Source organism: Geotrypetes seraphini, chromosome 12 (assembly GCF_902459505.1).
Source record: "Geotrypetes seraphini chromosome 12, aGeoSer1.1, whole genome shotgun sequence".
Taxonomy (NCBI): Eukaryota; Metazoa; Chordata; class Amphibia; order Gymnophiona; family Dermophiidae; genus Geotrypetes; species Geotrypetes seraphini.
In genome coordinates, this window is record NC_047095.1 from 115,526,568 (window position 1) to 115,554,533 (window position 27,966).

Genomic DNA, 27,966 nt, shown 5'->3' on the forward strand with positions numbered 1-27,966 from the left:
GCGCATAAAAATCAATGCAATTTATTAAGCCAATAAAAGTTGAGCAGAGTCACGAGTCCCAAGAACACACGTACATAAGACATTATACAAAATCTAGAGACTCCCCAACATAGGGTGCTGAATCCTGAAAACCAGAGTAAAAGCAAGGACACAACCTAAAATATGGGACCTATCCTAGATCCTCAGTTCTGTCCCCACTGCGCCCACGCAAAAGAAAGGATAGATTTTCTCTGTGAAGCAGTCATTGAAAATGAAGAGGGTCTCCATGCTCTCAGCATTGTAGAACGAGATCTGTCCCTTGTCAAAGTCGAGAAACACTCCTATGGTGCTGGGACTTTCGTTCGGGACTAGAGGGGTATCCTGGGAAGTGAAGGCCCAGTATTCATCGTGATACAGACCAAGGAGCCCAATCGCCCAGATTCCAGCAGAGGGTTTGATCTTAAACACCCCCTTCCGCCTTACGGATTCCCTAGCAGCACCCACAGTCCAGTACACTCCCCCTCCGACCTCCACCTCCCAGTAGTGTGCCCCATGAAAGAACCCCTGGCGTGCCAGGGCACAAGGTTTGCCGTTAAATCGTTCAGGGTTGTCCTGAAAGAAGAGGGCATCCTCCACGTATTTCATAGTTCTCTTGTCCCGGGACAGGTTTAGCTGAACATGGGCCGTGAGAGGATCCACTGTTATTGACACTGTAAAAAAAAAAAAAAAGAGAAGGGAGATGAGAGGGATAAAAAGAACTGTTTAAGCAGGTGGAGAGTCAGTTAATAAGACATACAATCTGAAGGTTTCTCAGCAGCTTAAAATGCTGGAGAAGCCAAAAGGATGGATTTAAAAAAAAAAATAAAAAAATACTTCCTCCCTCCCCTACACTGTCAATTAAAATTTGTCCTCTTTTCTTTATTTAAACTTTTTGTCAGTAACATAGGCAGATGGCAGCCATTTGTACGCCCAGAGAAAGGCATTCAGAAATCATAGCCACAGAGAAATTTCTGGGAACAAAAGGTCACAACTTTATTAAGAACAATCATGAACACCATCCGGGGAAGCACCCGAGCCTTAAGCACTCTCTGGGCCTTGCTCGCCACCTTGGAGCCCCCTCAGTCCCTTCCGTGGCCTGCCATGCTATCTTTCCAGCGAGGCCACTGCATCAGTCCATGCGAAACCCGCCCACAGTTCGCCAGTCCTCCTGCCACGCAAGCCAGCGAGGCGGACAATCTCTTGCCTGCAGGCGTAGGATGCTCTCACCCCGAGAGTCCAGTCTCGGTTATTTGGCAGAAGTTTTCAGGGCTCGGGTGCATCCGCCGTCGTGACAACATCAGCAAAATGAGAGTACAATTTTTTGACACACTTCTTACTAAAATCGTGTACCTGACTACTGCTAAGCACAATATGAGAGTACAGTTTATTGGCACGGATTACTAACATAAAATTCCTGTCAGCTGCTATGCACTGTGTATCGTCTGGTGACAAGGTTGCCTACTTGTGCTCAGATAGGGCGCATAACATAGGAAAAAGGGGCGGGCGGGAGGGGGGGTATCTGGCTGCCGGGAGTATGGAGAAAAAGTCCGGGTCTCCCCTGCAAACTGCATTTGAATTCGGAGGCACCAGGGACTTGCTCCGTCCACCTCCAATAGGGACAGAGAAACCCCCACTGAAGCCTTGTTCCCCGCCTTGGAACACCAGCTAGGGAGGGAGCCCCTCAGTCCCTTCCATGGCTTGCCATGCTATCTTTCCAGCAAGGCCACTGCCTCAGTCCATTCAAAATCTGCCCACAGTTCGACAGTCCATCTGCCACGCAAGCCAGCAAGGCAGACAATACTTTGCCCGTAGGCATCATATGCTCTCACTCCAAGAGTCCAGTCTCAATTATTTGGCAAGAAATTTCAGGGCCACAACCCGAGTTCTTAATGCCTCGGGACCCCATTATAACCCCCATCCTTAAAGTGTTTCTCCAAGGCCTCCTAGAAGTCATTAATAAGCTGGTCTGTAGCTACGTTGGAGAGGAGGGTCCCATCTAAGAGATAATGTCCGGGGATGATGGGGGTGTCCCACTTGTGCCAGATCTTACCTCCGCCCAGGTACTCCGTCCACTGGCCAATCTGACGATTTACCTTTTGTACCCCCCGTGATCAGAGCTTGGAGGCGCAAGGCTCTGGGTGGGGAATAATGTCAGACCAGAGGATCTGTGTGACTTCAAGGAGGAGGTCTAGGTCAAACAGGTCTCTCTTTGCATCCAAAATAAACCACCTGCATAAACTCGTGCTGATGTCATGGTCCCCCAGGTGAATAATTAGCACATTTGGTTGCGGCATGCATTCAAACAGCTCTGAGATACAGGGGAGCAATTAGCGCCATCTCATCTCGTCAGTTCCTGTGTCAAATCCCAGGTTTGAGTTGGGATGGCCGAGTAATCTGTCGCGTGCTCTCAGGATATGGGATTGTCCGATGATCCATATGACGCGTTTCTTGTGGGGGATTCCTTGAAGAGATGCAGTTACTAGTTCGAAGGGAAAGAGGGAGGATCTCCAAGGGTGTGAGGCCTAATATAGCTGTGGTACATTCCAGCACCTCACATCTCGTATTGCCGCTACTGGGAGGCCGCGTTGAAAGGTGGATGTTGTGGCACCAATGCAAAAGGAATGTGTGCTGAAGAGTTCGGGATGCCCTTCCAAATACCACAGTGAATTGAAACTTGGCGAGTGGACTCGCCTTCTGGTGGATTAGCAAGATCTGACTCTCCTTCGGGCGGGATGCCATATATCGCTGTAGGTTAGCCACAGGGCAAGTTGGTAGGTCTGGGCCTCGGTGTAAGGGAATCGAGTGACCTTTGCTGCTCTGATCCGTCTTAGATCTGGCAATGCATATGTATACTGCCCCATGTTGGAAAGTGATATCAACAAGGTGGGTGCTGGCAGGATTGAACTGTTAGTTTACTGATGCACATGGCCGCGAAGGCGGCCAGGGAGAAAGCTGCTCCGAAAAGCCCCGTTTCATATTCTGTCGGGCATATTGTTCCTAAGGTATCCCAAAGGAGATGCAGTATCTCTTGGGTAACTGGAAGTCGGGTGTCTGGTGGAGTTGGGATACACCTGGCCCAATCTTTCAGTAGTCTTTGCTAGGAAGCTGGTCCGTGGTTTGCCCCAGCCAGAGAACTTGGAGAAGAATGCGAACCCCGCTAAGTGATAGTTAACATTTGCCCTTGAGATAGTGCTGCTGAAAGCATTTGCGATATACCTTGTGAAGAACTGATTACTCACAGGTCTGGAATCCCAACTAAGACGGCAGACATGCCCACAGTCACATTGGTAGGCTTTTTGGTATGCCAGCCATGTAGCTGGAGCTGGGGAGCCAAAAATTAATAGTTCGGTGATACATTTCCCAGTTTCCACAGCTCTTCGGGGATCTGCATCAGCTCCTCTTCTGACAATGGGGTGGGCTGTCGAAAGAGGCAATTGTTGACGTGAAAGAGCATTCGCTATTCAGTTACCCACTCTGGGAACGTGCTTCATTTGTGCAGTGAGAGGTTTATCTGTAAGCAGCGCAGTACAAAAACTCTGACCATCTCTGCCACCCAGGGGCAACCGACCGTCTGCCTGTTGATGGTCTCGACGACTGCCTCATTGTCAGACCAAAAAACCACCCTCTTATTACCAAGCTTGTAGGCCCATACATACAATGCAACAACTATAAGGAAGAGTTCGAGAAAGGTGATGTTCCTGGTGAGGCCCGAGTCTATCCATGCTTGAGGCCAAGAGGTGGCAAACCAGGCTACATCATAGTAAGTTCCACACCCCACCACACAGGCTGCATCCATGAAAAGGTTAAATGTCCATGCTAGACACCAGCTGCACCTGACTGAGAACCAATCCATTAAATTCGCTAAGGAACTGGAGCCAAATTTAGAGGTCTCGCTTACAATATTGCGAGACCCTCAGGTGGTGATGCTTGCGGCCGACGCCTGCCGTTACCACTGCCAGAATACGAACGAATATTCTGCCCAAGGGAATAAACCAGCAAGCGAAGTTCAGGGAGCCATTAAGGGACTGCATTTGATAGTGTGAGCTTGCGATAAGCTAAGGCCTTCTCAGTTTTCAATTTCATGTTACTTACTTTTTCCTCAGGTTGTCTGATGGTCATTTGAGAGGAGTCAATTTCCATTCCCAGAAAGGTGATTACCTGACATGGTCCGGTAGTGTTGTTGCATGCAATGGGAACACTGAACTCCTTGGCAACTGCCATGAACGAATCGAGGTTCTCCATGCAAACCCCCAATTTTTGCAGGCTAACGAAGAAAAAGTCATCCAGATATTGGTTGCAGCAAGTGATCACTGGGATACCACCCAATGCAGGAAGGTGCTAAAAGTCTCCAAGAGGTTGCACAAAACCAAGGGAGCATGAAGAAAAAGACTGGGGCTCCCCTGCAAAATGCATCTGAATTCAGCAGAGCCAGGGGTTTGCTCTGCCCCCTTGCCATCCACCTCCAAAGTGGGACAGAGAAATCCCCGCTGATGTCAGGAGGGATGTCGTCAGGAGCCGAGGTGAGTTGGGAGAAAGGGCATAACAAGGGTTGGGCTTCCTCCGGGTAGCTGCCATGTTACCTGCAGCATGCTCGGCAGAACCACTGTTGCCGGGTCTTTCATGTGCAAAAAACAATTTTTAAAAAAGTTATACAGGCCTTCTCTACCCCCAGAATGTCCACTGTGAGTTCTGTTGTCTGGGCAACCAAAGCACAGCTCTCTGGCTGGGCAGCCATCTTGGGGGTGGGGGCAGGCAGAGGCCTAAAAATAATAAAATAAGTCGCTTTTCTTGGTCTTCCTCAGGAAAGGCCTTCGAGCAATTTTAAAGTCAGGTCAAATACGACTCTTCATTTGCTTTGTAAGGTTTCTCTAGTTTCAATGTATCTTTCCCGTGCCGATCCATTCACTTTAGATTTCCATTATGTGGAAAATCCATTTTAAAATTATGACTTTGGTTTTTAAGGCTTCGCATGACCATGCTTCCCTTTTAAGAACATAAGAACATAAGCAGTGCCTCCGCCGGGTCAGACCATAGGTCCATCCTGCCCGGCAGTCCGCTCCCGCGGCGGCCCAAACAGGTCACGACCTGTCTGAATCACCAGAAGGGGCTCCCCTGCCTCCTTGGCTTCCCATTGAAGTCCCATCTTCCCATCGAAGTCCTAACCCTCCGGTCTTGCGCATGCACGACCTGGTTGGGTTTCTATACTTATTAGCTTTCTATACTTGTGTTACATCCCAGCTCCTCCCTCAGTATCCCACGATCCCTTTATCCCTCAGGAATTCGTCCAATCCCTGTTTGAATCCCTGTACCGTACTCTGCCTGATCACTTCCTCCGGTAGCGCATTCCAAGTGTCCACGACCCTTTGCGTGAAAAAAAACTTCCTTGCATTTGTTTTGAACCTATCTCCCTTCAGTTTCTCCGAATGCCCCCTCGTACCTGTTGTCCCCTTCAGCCTGAAGAATCTGTCCCTATCCACCCTCTCTATGCCCCTCATGATCTTGAAGGTCTCTATCATATCTCCCCTGAGCCTCCTTTTTTCCAGAGAGAAGAGTCCCAGCCTATCCAACCTCTCAGCGTATGGGCAGTGTTCCAGCCCTCTTACCAGTTTCGTTGCTCTCCTTTGGACTCTCTCAAGTACCGCCATGTCCTTCTTGAGGTACGGCGACCAATATTGAACGCAGTATTCCAGATGCGGACGCACCATCGCTCGATACAATGGCATGATGACTTCCCGTGTCCTGGTTGTTATGCCCCTCTTTATGATGCCCAGCATCCTGTTGTGTTGGCTTTTTTCGAGGCTGCTGCGCATTGTGCAGATGGCTTCAGTGATTCATCCACCATCACACCCAAGTCTCTCTCAAGACTGCTGTCTCCCAACAATGCCCCCCCCCCAATTTGTAGTTGAACAATGGGTTCTTTTTCCCTATATGCATGGCCTTGCATTTTTCCACGTTAAAGCACATTTGCCATTTGTTTGCCCAGTCTTCCAGTTTGTCCAGGTCCCTTTGTAGGTCCTCACACTCCTCCCTGGACCTAACTCTGCCGCACAGTTTAGTATCGTCTGCAAATTTTATAACCTCGCACTTTGCATCCTTTTCCAGGTCATTGATAAATATGTTGAAGAGTAACGGCCCCAGCACCGATCCCTGTGGCACACCGCTTGTAACTCCCCGCCAGTCAGAATATTGTCCCTTTACTCCGACCCTCTGCAGTCTACCCGACAACCAGTGCTCGATCCATCTGTGCACATCCCCTCCCACCCCGTGATTCCACAGCTTCCTAAGCAGCCTTTCATGTGGCACCTTGTCGAAAGCCTTTTGAAAATCGAGGTAAATGATGTCTATAGGTTCCCCATTGTCCACCCGACTGCTTATTCCCTCAAAGAAGTACAGAAGGTTCGTTAAGCATGACCTTCCCTTACAGAATCCATGCTGGCTTGTTCTCAGTAGGCCATTTCCCTCGATGTGCTCGCAAATACTGTCCTTGATCATAGCTTCCACCATCTTCCCTATAATTGAAGTCAGGCTCACCGGCCTGTAGTTCCCGGGGTCACCCCTCGATCCCTTCTTGAAGATAGGTGTGACATTCGCCAATTTCCAGTCCTCTGGTACCTCTCCAGTTTTCAAGGATAGGTTGCAAACATGCTGGATTGTGCCCGCTATTTCTTGTCTTAGTTCCTTTAGAACCCTTGGGTGGATCCCGTCTGGGCCCGGCGATTTGCCGCACTTTAACCTGTCTATCTGTTTGAGGACATCCTCCTTACTTACCTCTATGTGTTCCAATTTTTCAGCCTGTTCTCCACTCATGAGCTCCTCTGAGTCCGGTATATTAGATGTGTCTTCTCTCGTGAAAACCGACGAGAAGAACGTGTTCAACCTCTCAGCTACCTCTTTATCCTCCTTAATCACTCCCTTCCTATCCCCATCGTCCAACGGCCCCACCTCTTCTCTCGCTGGTCGCTTCCCCTTTACGTAACTGAAGAATGCCTTGAAGTTTTTCGTCTCCCTGGCCAGCCCCTCTTCGTATTTCCCTTTTGCTTTTCTAACCTCTCGGTGGCATTCCTTTTGGCATTTCTTGTGCGCCTGGAGATTTTCCTCCGTTGGGTCCTTTTTCCATCTCCGGAAGGATACTTTTTTGTCATTTATTGCCCTCTTTACTTCTGTTGAGATCCAAACCGGGTCCTTTGACCGATTGTTCTTGCCGCCTTTCTTGAAACTGGGGACGTACATTCTTTGTGCTTCCTGCAGGGTGTCCCTGAATAGGGTCCAGGCGCTTCCTACAGTCTCCATCCTAAGGATGTTTCTGAGCTTCCTCCCCACCATTTCCCTCATAGCAACATAGTTCCCTTTCCTGAAGTTGAGCGCGGTTGTTGCGGTCCTCCTTACTGTGGGTGTCCCCCTTTCTAATGTGAATCTGATCGCGTTGTGGTCACTGTTGCCTAGTGGTTCTCCCACTTCTACCCCTCTTGCAGGCCTCCCTAATCCGTTTAGGATGAGGTCAAGAGTAGCACTCCCTCGTGTTGGTTCTCTGACTAGTTGCTCCATGAAGCAGTCCCTCACAGCTTCTACAAATCCTGATTCCCTAGTGCAGTTGGAGTGACCCATACTCCAGTCAATCCCCGGGTAGTTGAAGTCCCCCATCACTGTTACACTTCCAGTCCTGCATTCTTGTCTCAGTTCAGCTTCCAAGTCGTGTCCGACTCCTTCCGGCGTACCAGGTGGGCGATAGTACAGCCCCAGTTTTATGCCTGCACCCTTGTTTCCCGGCAATTTGACCCATAGCGATTCCAGCCCCTCTGCCTTCTTTGCCATATCCATCCCGACCGAGTAGATAGAGTCCTTTATATATAGTGCTATGCCTCCCCCCTTCTTGTGGGTCCTGTCCCTCCTGTAGAGCTTGTACCCCGGCAGCGCCACCTCCCATTGATTCTCCTCTGTCCACCATGTTTCTGTAATTCCAATTATATCCAGGTCTTCCCCCTTGGCCACGACCTCTAGTTCACCCATCTTGGCCATGAGGCTTCTTGCATTTGCGTACATGCACCGCAGGTCCCGTCGTTTTTCCTCCACCTCTGTATTTACCTGGGCCGCCTCCCCTTGAACTTCGGGCAGTTTTCCTGTTCCCTGTGCTTCTGCTTTGCCCTTAGCCCTTACCCTCGTAGCTTTCGGTTTCCCCACATTCCCGCCACCCCACTTCCCCGCTTTTCCTCTGGGTTTTCTAGCCCTACCGGCCCCCTCCTGGGCTATCATCCCTTGAGCCTCCGTTTGATCCCCCTCGCCTTGTGGCACCCCTATATTGCCCTCAGCTTTCGCTCTCGTGCCACCCAGTCCCCTTGTGTCTCCATGCCCCTTAGTCTCCTCCCAGCAAGCTCCCTTTACCTGATGTTTCCCTCGCTATCTGATCATAAGATCCATCGGTCTCTCTATTTCCTCCTTGCAGTCAGCCCGTTCAGCATCTGTTCTGGATACTGTTGTCCGAAGCGTCAACATCAGATCAGCTGTCGGCTTTCCCCTTCTCCTCAGTTTAAAGCCCTCTCGATCTCCTTCCTCACATTGGCTGCCAGTAGTCTAGTTCCCGCTGTGCTCAGGTGCAGGCCGTCCCGCCGGTAGAGCTTACTCTTTCCCCAGAAGGACGTCCAATTCCTCACAAAGTGGAAGCCCTCCTCCTGGCACCATCTCCTCAACCATGCATTCACAGCCTGGAGGTCTGCCTGTCTCTTTGCATCTGCTCTCGGTACAGGCAGGATCTCTGAGAATGCTATCCTCCGGGTACTCCTCTTCAGCTTTCGTCCCAGGACCCTGAACTGGTCAGTCAGTGTGGCCATGCTGAAGTTCCTCCGGCTCACATCGTTCGTTCCGACGTGGATTATCACCGCAGTCTCCTCTGTCTCTGCTCCGTCCAGGATCCTCTCGATCCTATCAGTGACGTCTCGTGTATTGGCCCCTGGGAGACAAGTCACCAGCCGGTCCTCCCTTCCTCCAGCTACGTGACTGTCAACCTCTCTCAAGATCGAGTCTCCCACCACAATAGCAGACTTCCCTTTCCTCAGCAACCTCCTCTGTCTCAGGTCCGTGTCCTCGGTGTAGTGCGGTGTCTCTCCCTCGGGGTCCCGGTGAGTCACGGTCTCCTCCTCTTGCGTGGTTCCTCCGCTAGGTCCTTCCCCGGTGTCGCCTTGTGGATCCTGGGTCTCGTCTGCCGACATCCGTCTGTGCAGCTGCTGGTCCTGTTCCTCCACCTTCCTCCTATAGGCTTCCTCGATGAATCTCTCGAGGTCCCTCACCTGGTCCACAATGGGGCCTGCTCCGTCTGTGTCCTCGGTTGACCAGCTCGTCTCCTCTGTGTTGCGCAGTCCCTCCAGTCCCTCGACCCTGACCCTCAATCTGTCGACCTCCATCCTCAGGCTTTCCAGTTCCTGACACCGACTGCATATGTACTCCCGCCTCCCCAAGGGGAGGTAGTCGTACATATTACACTCTGTGCAGTATACTGGAAAGTACCTCTGGGATCCTGGGTCCTCCATCGCTCTCGTGAAGTGCTGGTGTGCTCCTGCTGTGGGTAAGAGAGAGAGAAAGAGAAAAGAAAGTGAATTACTTGGCGTTTCTGGTTCCCTCGCAAGGCTTCTTCGCAAAGGCGCTCTCGCTAAGGTGAGCGCCTTTGCCACGCGCCGAACGGCTGGGCGCCGTTGGCTCCCTTCTTCTTAAAGGGGAGCCCGGGCGCCGATGCGACCTATGACGCGGTGAGGGGGCGGAGCTATCTCTCGCCGGTCCTCCTGCCTGCTCTGGCTTCCTCCCTTTCGGCCTCTCCTGCCCTGCAATAAAGAAAAAAATACAGAAGAAACAAAAGGCAGAAACCGCCGAGGTCTGCCTCGTGCCCTGGCTTCCCTTCTTCTTAAAGGGGAGCCCGGGCGCCGATGCGACCTATGACGCGGTGAGGGGGCGGAGCTATCTCTCGCCGGTCCTCCTGCCTGCTCTGGCTTCCTCCCTTTCGGCCTCTCCTGCCCTCTCCGGCCCTGCAATAAAGAAAAAAATACAGAAGAAACAAAAGGCAGAAACCGCCGAGGTCTGCCTCGTGCCCTGGCTTCCCTTCTTCTTAAAGGGGAGCCCGGGCGCCGATGCGACCTATGACGCGGTGAGGGGGCGGAGCTATCTCTCGCCGGTCCTCCTGCCTGCTCTGGCTTCCTCCCTTTCGGCCTCTCCTGCCCTCTCCGGCCCTGCAATAAAGAAAAAAATTCAGAAGAAACAAAAGGCAGAAACCGCCGAGGTCTGCCTCGTGCCCTGGCTTCCCTTCTTCTTAAAGGGGAGCCCGGGCGCCGATGTGACCTATGACGCGGTGAGGGGGCGGAGCTATCTCTCGCCGGTCCTCCTGCCTGCTCTGGCTTCCTCCCTTTCGGCCTCTCCTGCCCTGCAATAAAGAAAAAAATACAGAAGAAACAAAAGGCAGAAACCGCCGAGGTCTTTTGTATTGACACTGCTTTAAAAACGTACAAACCAACACAAGTTCTGCTTTCTTGATATACCTTCTGCTTTAGGCATGTTTAAACAATTCTCTTCTTATAGTTGCAGGCCCATCTTCTGGAGCACTTCATCGCACAGCGTGCATTCAATACCACCATTGCTCTCATTCAGTGAACAGCTGAAAGCCTCTCTTTTCCAGCAAGTCTTTGCACGACGATATACATGAGCACTTTAATTACTGGGTCTGATTACGCTTTCAGCGGTAACTGGGCTGTAAGCCGCTCGGGCTGAATTAACCCTGGATAATCTGGACATTCATTTTACAGAAACTTAGGGCTCCTTTTCCTAAGGTGCGGCAGCATTTTTAGCACGCACTAACCACCCGCTAAACCAAAATTACTAACGCAAGCTCTGTGGAGGCGTCTGTGTTTAGCGCACGCTAAAACTGCTAGCGTACCTTAGTAAAAAGCAGCTCTTAGTGGTTAACTGTTTTATCTAGTACATGAGTGGGTTGGGGAACTGCGATTGACCAGAAAGGTCTTGAAGAATAACCCCCCCTCCCCCTTTCACAAAACTACACAAGCCGTTTTTAGCGCTGGCTGGTGCTCTGAATGCTCTATACTGCTCCAACGCTCAGCGTTCCTATAAGCGTCAGAACGGCGCAGAGCTTTCAGGGCCGGACGGTGCTAAAAACCGCTTGTGCGGTTTTGTTAAAAAAAAAAAACCAAACACAACCAAAAAACGGGGAGGGGGGTAATTCTTTAAGACATTTCCCGTCAATCACAAAGTTCCCTGACCCACGCACTTAAACAGTTAACCACTAAGTTTCTATAAAATTAGTTAGGCATATTTACCATGTTGGTCATATTATGGAATTTGGGTGGGAGGGAGGGATGAGCTTTGGTGGTTAATGGCAATGTATAACTGTGAACTATATATATATATATATATATATAGATATATATATATAGATATCTATAGATATATATATATATCTATAGATATATATATATATCTATAGATATATATATATATATATAGATATATATATATATCTATATAGATATATATATATAGATAGATAGATAGACACAGAGACAAACAGAGACAGACAGAGAGACAAACAGAGACAGACAGAGAGACAAACAGAGACAGACAGAGAGACAAACAGAGACAGACAGAGAGACAGACAGAGAGACAAACAGAGACAGACAGAGAGACAAACAGAGACAGACAGATGTGTAGTCTGGTACAACCATTTGTTTGGTTCTTGTACTTTTTATTTTGGAATATCTTTGTGATTGCTGACAAGATGGTTATGATGTTTATCTATTAAAATTTAATAAAAATCTAGTGAGGAGAAAAAAAAAAACCCCAACACCCCTGGATAATCTGGGTTAGTGCAGCAACCCTTAAGTTAACCGGGTACTGGCCAATATTTAGACCGGTACTGGTTAACTTAGTGGATAAGGTTAGGACAATTGTGCCCGTTAACTGGCTAAGTTGCCAGTCCACCATAACTCCACCTCAGTCCAATCCTAACCTAGTCGGTTAGGGAACAGCCAGTTAGTGGAGATATTTGGGGGTACCAACTGATTAAGTACCGGTGAACAGCAGCAGCTGGCCAGTTCAGCAGGGATTAACCAGGAAGAAGCCCCTTTTGCCTGGATAAGTCCCTTTAAATACCGACCCCTTAACTATTATAACCTGTGATGGAAGAATTTTTATCTGCAGTACGATGATTGTTCTGTTTTGATTTTGTTATTCTGGGTCTTATGGCCGGTTGTGGGTGTTTAATTATTGGGTTTCCTTTTAGCCGCCTAGATCTGGAGGTAGTGTGGAAAATACAAATTTTAAAGAAAATAGAAAAGAAAAAGAAGCAGCCGACAATTTGAATACGGAGGATTTCTCAGGACATGGTGGAATTTGTTTTCAGAGGCTCTGATCAAGGCATCTAGAGCAGCTACGTCTAAAGGGCTTTGGACAAGTTACCGAAAGAAAAGTCCATAAACCTTTATTAGCCTAATAAACTTGGGGAAAGTTTTGTATATCCTTGGGATGGAGTAACAAGGTTCGGATTGGCCACAGTCAGAGACGGGATGATGGGCTCAATGTAACTTTCATCTGAGCCAGTGGGCCAATCAAGGGCTATATTCAATTATCTTTTAAATTCTCCCACCCATAAAACATTGATTTGTCCCTAAAGTAGTTTCAAGTTTAACATTTCTTATACCACCTAATCAGACTTCTAGGCGGTGTACAATTTCAGTAAAAAAAACATATATTGACAATAATACAAATTTAAAATAGACATCTTTAGGGGTAGTTAGTACATCCCAAGAACGCTTTAACCAAGGACAAACAAGGACACAAGGAAAAAAGGTTGGAACTACAATATTATAGAAAAGAGGACACTGGAAGGGAACATCCTGTTTTGCCCTTACAAGGACACTTAGAAATGAAAAGGTGCGCCATCTTTACCTCTGTGATTTTTCATCCAGTCTTTAGGACCAGCTAGCAAACTACATTTCTTCCTTGGAGATGCAGGGTCTGGGTGCTGAAATGTCACATAATTGCTCCTGAGTGATAGGGAGAGAGAGAGAGAAGACCATTACTCTCTAAGCAAAACATTTTTACTATTTTTATTAAGGTAAAGTGGCTGGACGGGATTTGAAATCTCAACACGAACAAAGCTAATGAATTTATATAGGGTCAGAACCGGATCACCAAAAAGGGAAGGTCAAAGAGAGCAGGCAGGAATCTAGCAGAGAGGATCACCACAAGGTCACCCTACCGCCCTCCCATAATATTCAAAAGGATCAGAGGGTGTCTCCAGGGCTTTAGGAACAGAGACTGAGCTTGGATTTAGTCCTGTTGTACCTCTAAAGCTTTGCATTTTAGACTTCTCTGAACAAAAAAGCATAAGTCCAAGCATGCAATGGGGCAAAATCAGGAATTACCTAATCAATGCACCTTAAAAACAGGACTCGGAAAGCTACATAGACAAGGGCCCGATTCTGGAAATGACGCCTGCAAAACAGGCACCTACCACGTGTCAACCACCGGTAGGGGCTGCATCCAGAATCAAGTCTATTTTTTTGTACAGATGCCTTAAATTACATTACATTACATTACATTAGTGATTTCTATTCCGCTTGTACCTTGCGGTTCAAAGCGGATTACATAAGAAGAAGCTGGACATTTCCAGGAGGGTACATGACATTTAGGGTAAGACATAGTTACAGAATGAGTATAGACTTGGTAACATTGGATGAGAGCAGTAGGCCAGCATCTTATAGGTCTACGTTTAAGGCGTCCATAGGTTCCGTTCCCGGCATCAATAATAATAAAAAAAAAAGACAGCCTCCCGATTGGTCTGTTATGACAGCAATGGGACGCTGTTTTGAGAATCAGGCCCTAAATGCAGAAATCCCAACCCTCAAGTTTCACTATGCTCAGGTCAAGTGTTCTGAAAATTTTCTTGGTTGGCTCAAAATGAGAAAGAAAGAAGACGGTGGCCCTCTTGGTTTCCATTTATTGGTCATCCCCTCTCTTAAAATCATCAACACTCGACGGCAATCTATCTTTACTATCATGGCGCCTCAGACATGGAATTCACTCCCAATTTACTTGAGAGGAAAAGAATTTGGAAAAATTTAAGAGCAAACTCAAGAGTTTTCTTTTTAAAGATGCATTCAATACTTAATTGAATTGCTTACTGCTCTTCTGTTTATTTTTAAACCTTTTAATCAGTTTTGTCTTTCCCTTCCTGCTGTTTTTAACCCCTAATTGTTTGCTCCTATATTAATTAGATTGTATTTCGTTCCTTGCCTTGCCTATTGTCTTATTGTACTTGAAAAAGTGTGTTTTTTTTAGGTTTTGTAGACTTAGTCCCTTTGTTAGTTATGTAAGTTTATTTTAACTATGTATTTTGCTGACTTGTACATCGCCTAGAATTTGGAATAGGCGATTAACCAAATTATAAAATAAACTTGAAACTTCCAACAGCATGGCATGACAACCATGATCTTTTACAGGTACTCATTCCTCCGAATGCAGCTGGAGAAAACAGATGAGTGCCAGGCAGGGAGAGGTGGGGCAGACTAGGGGACGGTACAGATTGCTTTGTTGCTTTTAAGGGCATAAAGGTGGAAATCTTGGGAATTATTGGCTGGAACATGCTGAGAAAGGGAAGAACCTGAAGAGTTGAGATATTGTTACAAAATACTCCTCTAAGCTGTTGCCGGTGACAGGAAGAACTACTTCCACCTACACTAAAAACCATTGGGGCCTGCTGAAAGAGGTCAGCAGATGTGACCCTCTGGCAGGAAGAGGAGGCTGGGAGAGGAAGGGATGGAGGACCCACTTCAAAATCAGCCTAAAAGAAAAGATGGGTTACTGTATTTGGGTTAACAAGTTCCAGGCAATGGGGTAGACTTCTGGTGACTAGTTAATTGCACAGGGGCAACTATGTAATCTTACTTTTGGGACGTGCTCCCTCGGGCGTAGTTCAGAAGATGAGGGAAATAACATACTTTAGAAAAAGGTCAAAGAAACACATTTTGGATGCTTTTTCTGTTAAGTAAAGTATGAGAACTTTTATTCATGGCTTCTTCCCTTTCAGCGATGCCCCTGTGAATACTTTAGGAGGAGGAGGCTGGGAAATTAGGAGCCAGTAAGCAAGACCCTAGATCCTCTGCCAACACCCGAATGCAGACAAACCAGCAGAAAAAGACGACCATACCTGCTCAAAATCTTGTTCACGTCCTGAATGGAGAGAAACAGAAAGAGAAAACACACCACTTTTTCATTATTTATTGTAAACTAGTGTTTAAGCCCATTACATTAACGGGTGCTAGTAAAGCCTCCTTCCCTCACATGTCCCCTATTTTCAGCCCCAGCTCCAAACCCATTTTTACCCTCCCATCCCCCGAGCACCCTTCTCCCATCTTTTTCCTTTCAGCTTCCAGCCCCCAGCTCCCTTTTCTCACCAGCAGCATTTCCCTCCCCCACTTCCCTGTGCAGCAACAGCAGCATTCCCTCCCCCCACCCCACTTCCCTGTGCAGCAGCATTCCCTCCCCCCCCCACTTCCCTGTGCAGCAGCATTTCTGTTTGTTTCTGACTGGCTCCCTTACAGTCCCTTGCCAAAGTTATTTTTGAGTTTAAAGCTGCAGCTGCAGCTCTTCTCACGATCCGCACCTGCGGCGGAAGCCTTCTCTCTGACATGACGTCAGAGGCTTCCGATGCAGGTATGGCTCGTGAGAGGAGCCGGGGCGGCGGCTTTGAACTTAAAAATAACTTTGGCAAGGGACTGTAAGGGAGCCGGCCAGACCACGGGCTGCGCTGTGTTAGACGGAGTGAGGTCAAGAGAGGGGTGTCGCCTCCGTGCGTCCCTACTTAAGGTGCCTCCGCATGCGCAGAAGAAACCACCAGTGACTCCTTCTATTGTGCATGCGAAGCCACGGCGCTACAGAGCATGGATCACGCAGGTAGAAGTGCGGATGCGAACTGAGGGTTTTATTATTAGTGATGTTGTTATTTCTAAGTTACATATTTCAAAGATTACATTTCGCTTAACAAAACCCTTCTTCAATGCCACATTAGCAATCTAAGCCACGGTCACACTTTACTTGCATCGGCGTGATGCCTGCACAGAGGTTCTGATGATAAGCAGCAAAGATGTGCATTGGTTGTAATTCTCCATAAGGGCAGCAAATCTCACTTCTGCAGACTGGCTTGGTGGCTCATTTTGTAGGTACTGAGCACATCAGTAAAGTATGAGGGGTGGAGGACCAGAAGAATCAGAACTAAAAATTATAACAACCTCCACAGGAAAAATCACTCATAGATTCATATTACTTTGAGATGATTACATTTATGGAAGGAAAAAGCTTCAGAATTTTAAAAAGGGCACAATTGCCGTAGTCTCCGTCATTCAATCATAAGAAACATGATGGCAGATAAAGGCCAAATGGTCCATTCGGTTCATAGACAACGGCGCGAAAGACAAAAGCGCGCGCCGCCACGCCGCTCTAAATTACAGTTTTTAGGGGCTCCGATGGGGGGTTTTGTTGGGGAACCCCCCCCAGTTTACTTAATAGACATCGCACCGGCGTTATGGGGGGGTTTGGGGGTTGTAACCCTCCACATTTTACTGTAAACTGAACTTTTTCCCTAAAAACAGGGAAAAAGTGAAGTTTTCAGTAAAATGTGGGGGGTTACAACCCCCCACACCTCCCACAACGCGGCACGATGTCTGTTAAGTAAAGTGGGGGGGGTTCCCCCCCACGGCCCCCCGTCGGAGCACTAAAAACAGTAATTTAGAGCGGTGTGGCGGCGCGCGCTGCGCTCAATTGTCTGGGCGCGCCTTTGTCCCGGCGTGCTTTTGACCTGACACCGTCCATTCAGTCTGCCCTTCCGCAGCATCCACTATCTCCTCTCCCTATAGGCTATGGGGCTCTTAATCAAAAACTTAAACACGTCTTAAAAACCCGTCCCCAAGTGCCGATAATCAAAACAAATGTCTGGATGTTCCACGGGACTTTTTATGTCTCCAAATGCCGCTGTGCGCCCAGAGCTAAAAGGGGCGTATCTGGCAGTATGTGGGCGGGATGGGGGCCGACCTAGACTTATGTTCTTAAGTTACGTAAAGCAGCCGTTTCATTATCTGCCAACTGAAGGGTTAAACCCTGCTAAGCTAACTCACCACATTCACAATTTCAGAGTTCAATTACACATTGTGTGACAAATAAGCTTTGAGGTGTTCTGCTGCCACTTACACGTGTTGGATGTAGACCTCCCTGTGAAAAGTGACAGTATTCTGTGATTTATGTGATCAAGTTGCGTGTAATGTTTAATATGAAGCCACGCTCAGGTGCCCAATTACCCATTTGCTCATGTCACTGCAGAGCTGCTCCCTGAACGGGACCATCTGAGAAGTATAAAATTACCTTCAAGAACTCCTTGGCTGGCTGGCGGCTCTTCTGCTCTATCTCTGTGATCAGCTGGGTCAGGGAGGAGATTTTCTCGGAGAATTTCTTGACGTTTCCCTGCCCCGTCAGTGCGATTCGCTTCTCCGTCTCCTCCAGCCTGGCGAAGACGGCGTGCTCCCTGTCGCTCAGCATCTGGCGCAGCTGGGCCAGTTCCTTCACGCATTTCTGCTTCTCCATTCTCACCTTTTCCTTTAAATCAAACAAGCGGACACATTTGGGGGTGGGGGGGTGAAATCATTTTATATAATCGAGTACTTATGTGGGACATCCAAAAAGATCCTGGGCCTGATATTAAAAAAAAAAAAAAAAATCTCACCTAAAAATAATTAACATGTAATATATTATACTAGTATTTTAGCCCGTTACATTAACGGGTGCTAGAATATATGTCTGTCTGTCTTTATTTCCGTCTCTCTCTCTCTCTGTCCTGCTGTCTTTCTTTCTGTTTGTCTCTGACCCTGGCCCCCTTTGTCTGTCTGTCTTTCTGTGTCTCTCCCTGTCCCTGTGTCTTTCTTCTTTTCTTTCTGTCTCCCTTCCTCCCGCTGTCTTTCTTTCTTTCTGTCTCTCTCCCTGCCCCTGTCCCTTTCTTCCTATCTCCTTCCCTACTTCCCTGTCCAGCAGCCGCAGCATTCCCTCTCCCTCTATTTACCGCGAGAGGAGCCTGCACGGACCTAACAGCCCGAGCCCCCAGCAGTGTAACTTCCCGGCGGCTCCTCTCACGATCGCCGCCTTCTCCGACGCAGGAGCAGCTCGTGAGAGGAGCTGCAGCGTCTTTGAGAAGTTGAAAAAAAACTTTGGCCCGTCTCCGTGCTCGGCCGCGGCGAGCTACAGCTGCCGCGGCCTGCAGCCGCCAACAGCCGCCGCGGCCGACATCCGCCTTGCCATATATTTTTTTTTAGTTGAAAGACGCGGCGGTGGCTCCTCTCATGATCCCCACCTGCGTCAAAAGTCCGACGCAGGCGGGGATCGTGAGAGTAGCCACCACTGCGTCTTTCAAAGAACCGTAAGCCGCGCATGCGCACTTCCTATGGGTCGCTACAGCTCACAGAAAACGGACCCACGCGATGGGAGTGCGCATGCGCGGCCTAGCGTTTTATTATATTAGATGCTCCTGCCTGTGGATTTTCACTTTTGTCATTCAAGCCTTATTATCTCAAATTGATTACTGCAATCTTTTGCATCATCTCGGATTGTCGAAGAAGACTTGCAAACCTGTCCAACTTCTAATGAATTCAGCGGCTAGATTGATAATGGGTATTCCTAGGGTTGCCCATATTACTCCAATCTTAAAAGCTCTCCACTGGTTACCTGTTCAGCAGAGAATTTGCTATAAAGCTCTGTCTGTCGTTCATCAAATATTATAACTTTTGGTGGAATTCAGTATGCCATATGTATAAAATGGAACGTACATTTGCAACACAAAAAGGTTATATAGATAAGTTTAAGAAGATTTGGGGATCATCAATAGATTTTTGCAATGAATGATACAATTTTCCCATAATAAGATATTGATAAGAGGGGGGTGGGGGGGTGGGAGGGTTTATTTTATTCATCTTATAATATAAATAATTTATCAATATATCTTGTAGTATTATATGCAGTTGGCAAAGGAAGGGGAGGGGATGGGTTTATAATTGAGAAATAGTTGGTATACTTATTAAATATTATATACTGTTTCAAAATTATAGTAAAAGATTATATAATGACTAGTCTTTAAGCCCGTTACATTAACGGGTGCTAGAATAGAGTGTCTGTCTGTCTGTGTTTCTTTATCTCTCTCCTTGGCCGCTGTCTGTGTCCTTCTGTCTCCCCCCCCCCCCGAGCAAAGCTGTCTGCCCCCAGCACACACCTCCCACCCAAAGCAGCCCCTTTTCCCTCTTCCTATCTCTCCATGGCCCCTTTCCCTCTCCCTCTGGCCCCCTGAATTAATCCCCCTGCTTACCCTCCCTCCATCCTGGCGTCTTCTGGCCTGCTCCTCTTCAAAGCAGGCCGCGATCGTGGTGGCCGGCCCCAGCGAACTTCGCAGGCCGCTCCCCAACCCGGAAGCACGCTCTCCCCTGACGCGATCCCGTGCGTCAGAGTGAACGTGCCACCGAGGCCGGAAAGTGGCCCGCGAGGCCCGCCAAAGCCGGTCACGATCGCAGGCTGCCCCGAAGAGGAGGATCAGCGGCAGCGGCAGTGACAGCAGCGGTGAGCGAGGGCGGGAGGCATTGTCCAGCTTGCTTCGGGTTGGTGAGGTGAGGGCGGGAGGTCTGTTGAGCTTCCTTCGGGTTGGTGAAGACGGGAGGAGGGGAGTGGCCAGAGTGATCATTGGCCGGGTTCTGAAATGGAACACGGCCACGGATCACACACCACGGCCGCAATAATCACGCTTTTTTAAAAGCGCATGCGCCACTAACCTTTTATTATATAGGATACATTATATATATAGTATAGTAATGTATGAAAAGGAATATCAAGTGTGTATGTAATGAAATTGTATAAATTTAAGTGGTACACTTGTTATATGAAAAATGAATAAAAAACTTAACAAAAATATTGTACTCCTCTTCTCCTACTTGTTTTCAAAGCTTGTGGGAAATCTATCAGCCCGCAAGATGTCTGAGATCTGAGGGAGGGATGTTGCTCATCAGTTTAAAAGAAAATGGGTTTCGTTATGTTAAATCTAGAATATCTATTTTCTCACTTGCCGGTAAGAATCTTTGGAATTCAATTCCAAGTATAATGGGATTATGCAAAGATCGTGTGTCTTAAGAAAATGTTAAAAAACACAATTATTTATGGACACCTTTCTTTAATTCTGTGGTTATTACACTTCTCCCTCCGTACTTGCGGTTTCAGCATGCGCAGTTTCAATTTTTTGCGATTTTTTAAGCTTGCTGGCTCCTCCCCTCAAATTATGTCAGCTTGCAGAGAGAAATTGCCGATTCCAAGCGTTTACAGAGAAAAAAGCGCCGATTCCCAGCACTTTCCTTCACCGTGTTTTGACTCCCCTTCAGGAACAGGCCAGGTCTCCCACCATGTTATTCGCGGTTTCACCATATTCACGATGGCTTTTAATAGAAAACAGCGAATAACATATGAAAAAGTTATTTGTGCTTTTTCTGTATTCACGGGTCTGTTAATCCCCTATCACAGGGGTAGGCAATTCCGGTCCTCGAGAGCCGGAGCCAGGTCAGGTTTTCAGGATCTCCACAATAAGTATGCACGAGATAGATTTGCACCTCAAAGAGGCAGTGCATGCAAATCCATCTCATACATATTCATTGTGGCTATCCTGAAAACCTGACCTGGCTCCGGCTCTCGAGGGCCGGAATTGCCTACCCCTGCCCTATCACAGCGAATATGGAGGGAGAAGTGTATCTGTTTCAGATTTAAAGAATTCTGCATTGAGGAAATTTGTGGGGTAGATTTATTTGTTTACTGCATTTTACAATGTTTGTTTGTGTTTGAAATTGTGGATGTAAATGTTTTGGACATTGCTTAGATTTAAGCGATCCATAAATTTTTAAAATAATATAGAAAGTGCTCAGTCAGAAGTTAGGACCATCCCTACCGGCAATGGCATAATCAGAAACATCACTGTATCACCGGCCTACCAGACTAATTTAACAAGATTTTTGTACAAGACAATCAGTGGAGTGACGATGTTCCCAAATGGACTTTATTTGAAAGTATCAAAGTTCCAAAGGTACACTAAAATCATCCATATAAAATAATTGCAAATGCAAGCAGTGTCTCACTTCCGGTTCACCACACAATTGGACCCCTGAAGAAGACTTTATGTCGAAACGCGGACCGTGTTGGGTCCTGTATCCCTAGCGGAGTAGGTCCTTTAAGGCTCTTATGTGGATGATTTACTTTTATGTGGATGGAATTATTTTATGTGGATGATTTTAGTGTACCTTTGGAACTTTGATACTTTCAAATAAAGTCCATTTGGGAACATCGTCACTCCAGAGTTTTTTTGGTTTTCTCTGGATTTTCTTCTTTGTGGATATTTTGGAGTCAATTCCTTTTGTTTTTTGTACAAGACAATCAAAAAGAATTTAATTGTTAAACTTATCTTGAGCAGACTCCCTGTGGTCCATGTCTGTTCAGTCATCTGTGCAGACACCATTCCCGGTTTATCAATTCCTCACTCATTTGTGAATCCCAGTGAAAAATCCATCCCCAAACCATTCCAAAAACATTCAGTGTCCATAGAGTTCCTATGAGCATTCAGTGCGCCAGCCTACGCTAAAAAACGGCATTGCGGTTTGGTAAGGGGGGGGAGGGGTAAATGTGCTGCCTGCCATTGGCTGAAGATTGAAACTCAAACTACAAACACAGATCAAATGTATAAATTATCCAACCCACACTCTGATGTATGCACGTTAACAAAAATGGGGGTACAGGATGACTTGTGCTTCCTTTAGTATAATTTTTCTCTTGCACCTAAAGTGCTTTGAATTATAAGTAATTAGATTTATTGGCACACTTATTTTAGATCTATAAACAATAACTTAATTTGAAGATAGAACTCATCCCCAAACTCGATGAGGTTGAAGTATCATAAATATGCATATTTCTCAGTAAAGAGACCTCTTATAACCTAGATGTTATTTCAAGTCTTCATTCTGAAAGCATATGATGTAATCATCTACTTCAAAACCTCCTTCCTACCTCTAAATTTATTTCTAAATTTATTGAAATATTTATTGATGAAATGGTTAAAGAACCAACTAACTAACTGGGGGGATATAATTTAAAATTGTTAAGCTTCTAAACACCTCAGTATTGGTTAAGATAAAGGGGGGGGGAATATGACTGACAATAATTGTTAATTATTATTATATGGGTGGGAGGGATGGGATTCTTTTATATTTATATATTTGGAGGATTACAAATAAGATTGTCAAGTGATTAATTAATATATTTCTGAGTGATTATTGTACACTTGTTGTAATTTCTGAAAATGAATAAAGATTAAAAAAATAAAATAAAATTGTTAAGCTTTATCTATCTATATATTGTTCTAAGTATATACTTTATACAAGAGCAACAACATTTATCTTCGTGGCTTCTCCAGCCAAAGCCAATATTGGGGGACCATGAACTGCCCGACGCTCACATTGAATTCAGAGTGTTTCAGCTAATGGAAAGCCTTCTTCGGGGGACAATGTTGCTGTTGTGCCACTTGCCTTACAATCTTACGGACCTTCCTACTAAATTATATCCCCCAGTTAGTTAGTTGGTTCTTTAACCATTTCATCAATAAATATTTCAATAAATTTATAAAGAAATAAATAAATTTATAGGTAGGAAGGAGGTTTTGAAGTAGATGATTACATCATATGCCTTCAGAAATGAAGGCTTGAAATAACATCTAGATTATAAGAACATAAGAAATGCCTTCACCGGAACAGACCCTAGGTCCATCTAGACCCGCGCACGCGGAGGCCAAGCTAGGTGTTCCCTGATGAATCCCTTGTTTGCCCGTATCCTTCAATGTGATTTGCAAGAAGGTGTGCATCCAACTTGCCCTTGAATCCCCGAATGGGGGTCTCCGTCACAACCTCCTCTGAGAGAGCATTCCAGGCGTCCACCACTCGCTGTGTAAAGCGGAACTTCCTGACATTTGTCCTGGATCTGTTGCCCCTCAGTTTCAGTCCATGACCTCTTGTCCGTGTCACATTTGACAATGTGAATAACGATGTTTCTTGCTCTATTTTGTTGAATCCTTTTAGTATTTTTAAAGTCTCTATCATATCCCCTCGCAGTCTTCTCTTCTCGGGGGTGAACAATCCCAGTTTTCCGAGGCGTTCTTTGTAGCTCAAATTCTCCATACCTTTTACTAGCTTCGTGGCTCGCCTCTGCGCCCTCTCCAGCAGGGTTATATCTTTCTTTAGATAGGGAGACCAGTGTTGAACACAGTACTCCAAATGTGGTCTGACCATTGCTCTGTAAAGCGGCATTAAGACGTCTGCTGATCTACTCGCGATTCCCTTCTTTATCATGCCCAACATCCTGTTCACTTTCTTTGCCGCCGCTGAGAAATATGCATATTTATGATACTTCAACCTCATTATCGAGTTTGGGGATGAGTTCTATCTTCAAATTAAGTTATTGTTTATAGATCTAAAATAAGTGCGCCAATAAATCTAATTACTTATAATTTAAAGCACTTTAGGTGCAAGAGAAAAATTATACTAAAGGAAGCACAAGTCATCCTAGACCCCCGTTTTTGTTAACTGGCTGAAGATTGAGCTGAATAAGACAGGAAAAATGCTCGAATACCTGAATGTACACCACTTAGCTCATAAGAAGGAATATAAATACAAAATAAATGTACAAATAATAAAAATCAATCAATACTAACGGTCAGGCTGGAGATTTTCCTCTCCTCAGCACTCTTCGCCTCCTGAGCTTTAGTCAGTTCCTTCCTCAAAGGTTCCAGACGGCTCTGGAGTTTCCTCTTCGTGAGAGGAAAGAAGATAAATACAGCAGGATAATAATAATCTGAAAGCCACAAACCTTTGCAGTTGGAGACAATAAGGTGATTTGATAGGACAGTAATACACGTAAATACAATGTGTTCGTATTACTCCTGCTGGAATTCTGCACAAAAAAAAAAATTGAAAATTTATCGCAATATGGGTATGCTTTCTAGCAGGGAGTACTGCAGAACCACTGTACCCCTAACAAAGTTGCAATTGTAAATCTTATAGCGCAGTGGTTCCCAACCCTGTCCTGGAGGACCTCCCAGGCCAGCCGGGTTTTCAGGATAGCCCTAATGAATATGCATGAGAGAGATCTGCCTATAATGGAGGTGCCAGGCATGCAAATCTGCTCCATGCATATTCATTAGGGCTATCCTGAAAACCCGACTGGCCTGGGGGGGGGGGAGGGTCTTCCAGGAAAGGGTTGGGAACCACTGCGCTATAAGATTTACAATCGCAACTTTGTAGAATGCCACGTAGCAAGATGAGAGCACCTATCTAAACCGTGCCAATTAACAACAGTATTTGGCCCCCATCGCTCAATTAAATTGCGAATGCAAATGGGCTAAGCGCTCACAATTTTGAGCATCGTATGTAGACTCCAGGGTAACCCCCCTAATTCTGTAGCCTTAGCACTTAAATGTAAGCGCCATTTGCGTGCGAAGATTACAGAATGCTAACATTCACATGCTTGCCAGGTGCTCGTACAGCAGACTTCTAATTAATAGTAGTAGTGGTAGTAGTAGTGTGGGGGAAAAAAAAGTGGGAATGACATCTTCCAGGGTGGAATGGGACAATTCACTGCAGCCATTTCATCGTGACTGCAACGAAACAGCCGCGATGAATCATCCCATTGCAGGGAGGCTGGACTTTTGAGATGCGCAGCTGAAAGCTCCAGCTGGGCCAGCCACCGCCGCCCGCTTGTTGTGAAGAGCAGCTTCTCCTGCCCTCCTCCCTCTCTCCCCCCCAAGGGCCCTGGGACTCAGCTGAAGAACAGCTCCAGCCCTGGAACCGGGCTCCCCACTAGCCAATCTTGCATGCATGCTTCCAGGCCTCACCATGCAGCCTGCTGCTCACCGCTGCATGCTTTTCCCCTTAGCCCTGCTGCTCCACGGCATCGCCCTCCCACACTAAATCAGATTCATCGCAGTCAGTTCATCGCACTGAAATGGCTGCAATTGTGATAAATTGTTCTAGACCTCCATCCGGGGGGGGGGGAGGGAGGGGGGGGCAGCTGTTATATATGCCAGATGGTTGGTTAAGCAAAGGCTGGATGATCCAAGACTCTATGGTACTTGCATTTAAACGCTAAACTGCTACATTCAGGTGTGCACATTTACATCTGCTATTGATATGGCTTTAAGTGAGTGCAGTTAAATGCTTACACTGGTATTCTATAACAGAATCTGGCTACCCACATACTGCTACAGAATTTATGTGCAACATGCTGTATTTAAACACCCTTTTTAGAATCCAGAAATTTCCAAAAGGTACAAGTGGGTTCTGCAAGAAATGCAAAAGCTGGGAAAACCAAAACCTGTTCCCCATGAGACATCTAGAAATTATTTTTATGAGGTACATATGGCGCCTTTCCCAGATGCCACTTCATCTGCCTTTTCTCGTGCTCTTATTCCCTTTTCCTTTCCTTCCCACCCCAGTACACATTCTGTGTCATTTTTAGTTTTCTTTCTTGTCAGATCATAAAAAGTATGAATCATGCCACAAATCACATAAAAGTATAGCTACACTGAATATTCAGGGCTGAACCCTATCTGGGTATAGCTAATATTCAATGCCAAATCTGCGTAGCTAACCAAGAATTTTAGGATCACTATTTTACATGTTCCCAACATGCCTGGTTAAATACGCAAACTAAACTATAAACTCCTATACGTTTGCCAAAAGGTGCTTAAAAAGATACAAAAAAGAAGGCAAAAGATGTCAGTAAGGACTCTATGAGTGTGTCTATCAGCTAATCACTACTAACAGACCAAACCACACAAATACCAAATGTCAATTGAGGAGTAGGGACGCTACTCCTCAACTGACATTTGGTATTTGTGTGGTTTGGTCTGTTAGTAGTGATTAGCTGATAGACACACTCATAGAGTCCTTACTGACATCTTTTGCCTTCTTTTTTGTATCTGGTTGAATACGCAAGCACAAATACCGAAAATCACCACTGCTTACATTAACTCTTGGCACAGCCCCAATTCTGCTACAACATTGACTAGAGAGTGTTGTGGCAATCAGAGTGAATACTCAGTGGCACTGTCCAAGTATCCATGAATAATATCTCCTGGGCTGACCAGTGCAATTTAACTAGACAGAAGCCTCTTCTCTCCGGTTAAATCGCTTTGACTATCAACCCCCAACTTTTTTTTGCAGCCAAATACACTGCCACCACCTACCTTATATTCCTGTGTAACCTCATCAGCAGGCAGCACGGAGTGATACCGGTGATCCCCTGACTCACGGCATATAGCGCAAACCTTGATCTGGTCCTCCTCACAGTACAGCTTCAGGGCCTCGCCATGCCTGGTGCACAGCTCTGACTTCCGTGCCGCTGCCTCCTGGCCCTGGGCCCCAATCCGCATGGAGATCTCCACCACGCTGGCCAGCTCCCGGTTGGGCCGCAGCTTCTTCCACTTGGACGTCTTGCGGCACTGGGGGCAGGAGAAGTTGGTGTAGACGCCTCGCCAGGCCTCAGAAATGCAGGGGCGGCAGAAACTGTGGCCGCACTCCACGGAGACGGGGTCCCGGAAATACTCCAGGCAGATGGAGCAGGTGGCCTCATCTTGGAGATCGGTCACCGGGTCTGAGGACGCCATGGGCTTCTTTGTAAAGGAGGGATCAAACTCTATAGAAGACGCCTGCAAAAAAAATAAATAAATAATACACCAGAGGAGAATCTAGCAGAGAGTGGAGGGGGGATGAAAAGAGATCAAGAGAGACTCCTATAAACTACTAAACTAAACTAAACCTTAAGTTTATATACCGCATCATCTCCACGGATGTTGTGGAGCTCGGCACGGTTTACAAGAACTTAAAATATAGGAAGAGAAGGAAAAAAAAAAGGTTTACATGAACTTATATATAGAAGAGAAGAGTAAGGGGGGGGGGATAGAATTACATTTTAGTGAAAAGCCAGGTTTTCAGTTGCTTGCGGAATAATTGGAGGAAGCCCAGGTTCCGCAGCGGGGGAGTAAGGTCGTTCCAAAGACCTGTGATTCTGAAGAGAAGGGATTTTCCCAGTTTGCCTGCGCAGCGAATACCGTGTAGAGAGGGGAAAGATAGTTTATACCTTTGGGCAGGTCTGGTAGAGTCAGGACTCGAGGAGTTATAAGATAGTGGGATTAAGGGAGGAAGGATGCCTTAAAAGCCAGGCAGGAGCATTTGAAATGGATTCTGGGAATCACTGGGAGCCAGAAGAGACTCCTCCAAAACGTAGCCTTGCTGCCATGCACCTTCCCCCCCTTCTCCCCTTGCTTCTAACTTCCTTCTCTGCAGCAAGAAGGGAGGGGGGAAAGGCTAAGAGCCTGCCATCCACATGGCTACGGCAGCCCAGGGAGCTCAAACTTCCTCTGTTCGGCCTCCTAATACTCCTGTTCTACACTTTTCTGACTGAGGATGGAGGGAATTACCAGAACATCATCCACAGCTACGGCAGCCCAGCGAGATCAATCTTCCTCCGCATCCAGTCTCAAAATCCCTCCTCCTCCTCTTCTTTCTCTTCCTAACGTTCTATTCTGCAGCGCCAGCCTAGGCAATGGGGTGTTTGGTTTTTTTGTTTTTTTTCATGAGACCACCATCCACACAGCTACGGCAGCCCACAATGGTCAAACTTCCGACACATGCGGTCTCCCAGTGCTCTATAAATAGCCCGCCGTCCATAACTACGGACGCGGAGAACGCTCAATCTTCCTTTGCGCACAGTTCCAAAGTGACTCCTGCTGCCTTCCCTCAACTGCTAGGATTGAACCAGGACTAGGGGAAGGCCCCTGCAACTGCAAAAACT

At 46.7% G+C, this 27,966-nt stretch overlaps 1 protein-coding gene across 2 annotated transcripts; it reads right to left on the reverse strand.

The window, feature by feature from the left end:
• Nucleotides 1–27,785, reverse strand: LOC117346603 (E3 ubiquitin-protein ligase TRIM39-like). 2 transcript variants are annotated; one of them, XM_033916450.1, is made up of 7 exons: nucleotides 27,593–27,785; nucleotides 26,360–26,821; nucleotides 23,828–23,923; nucleotides 17,425–17,655; nucleotides 15,218–15,240; nucleotides 12,955–13,052; nucleotides 1–689 (listed from the first exon to the last, which is right to left on the reverse strand). In XM_033916450.1, exons 2-7 carry the CDS (start codon nucleotides 26,777–26,779, stop codon nucleotides 175–177), a joined length of 1,383 nt encoding a protein of 460 aa, XP_033772341.1. In that variant the 5' UTR covers nucleotides 26,780–26,821; nucleotides 27,593–27,785; the 3' UTR covers nucleotides 1–174. The 2 variants fall into 2 exon arrangements, with proteins under 2 accessions (XP_033772341.1, XP_033772342.1); XM_033916451.1 differs by lacking the exon at nucleotides 23,828–23,923 and adding an exon at nucleotides 23,983–24,066.
• Nucleotides 27,786–27,966: the final 181 nt, after the last annotated feature.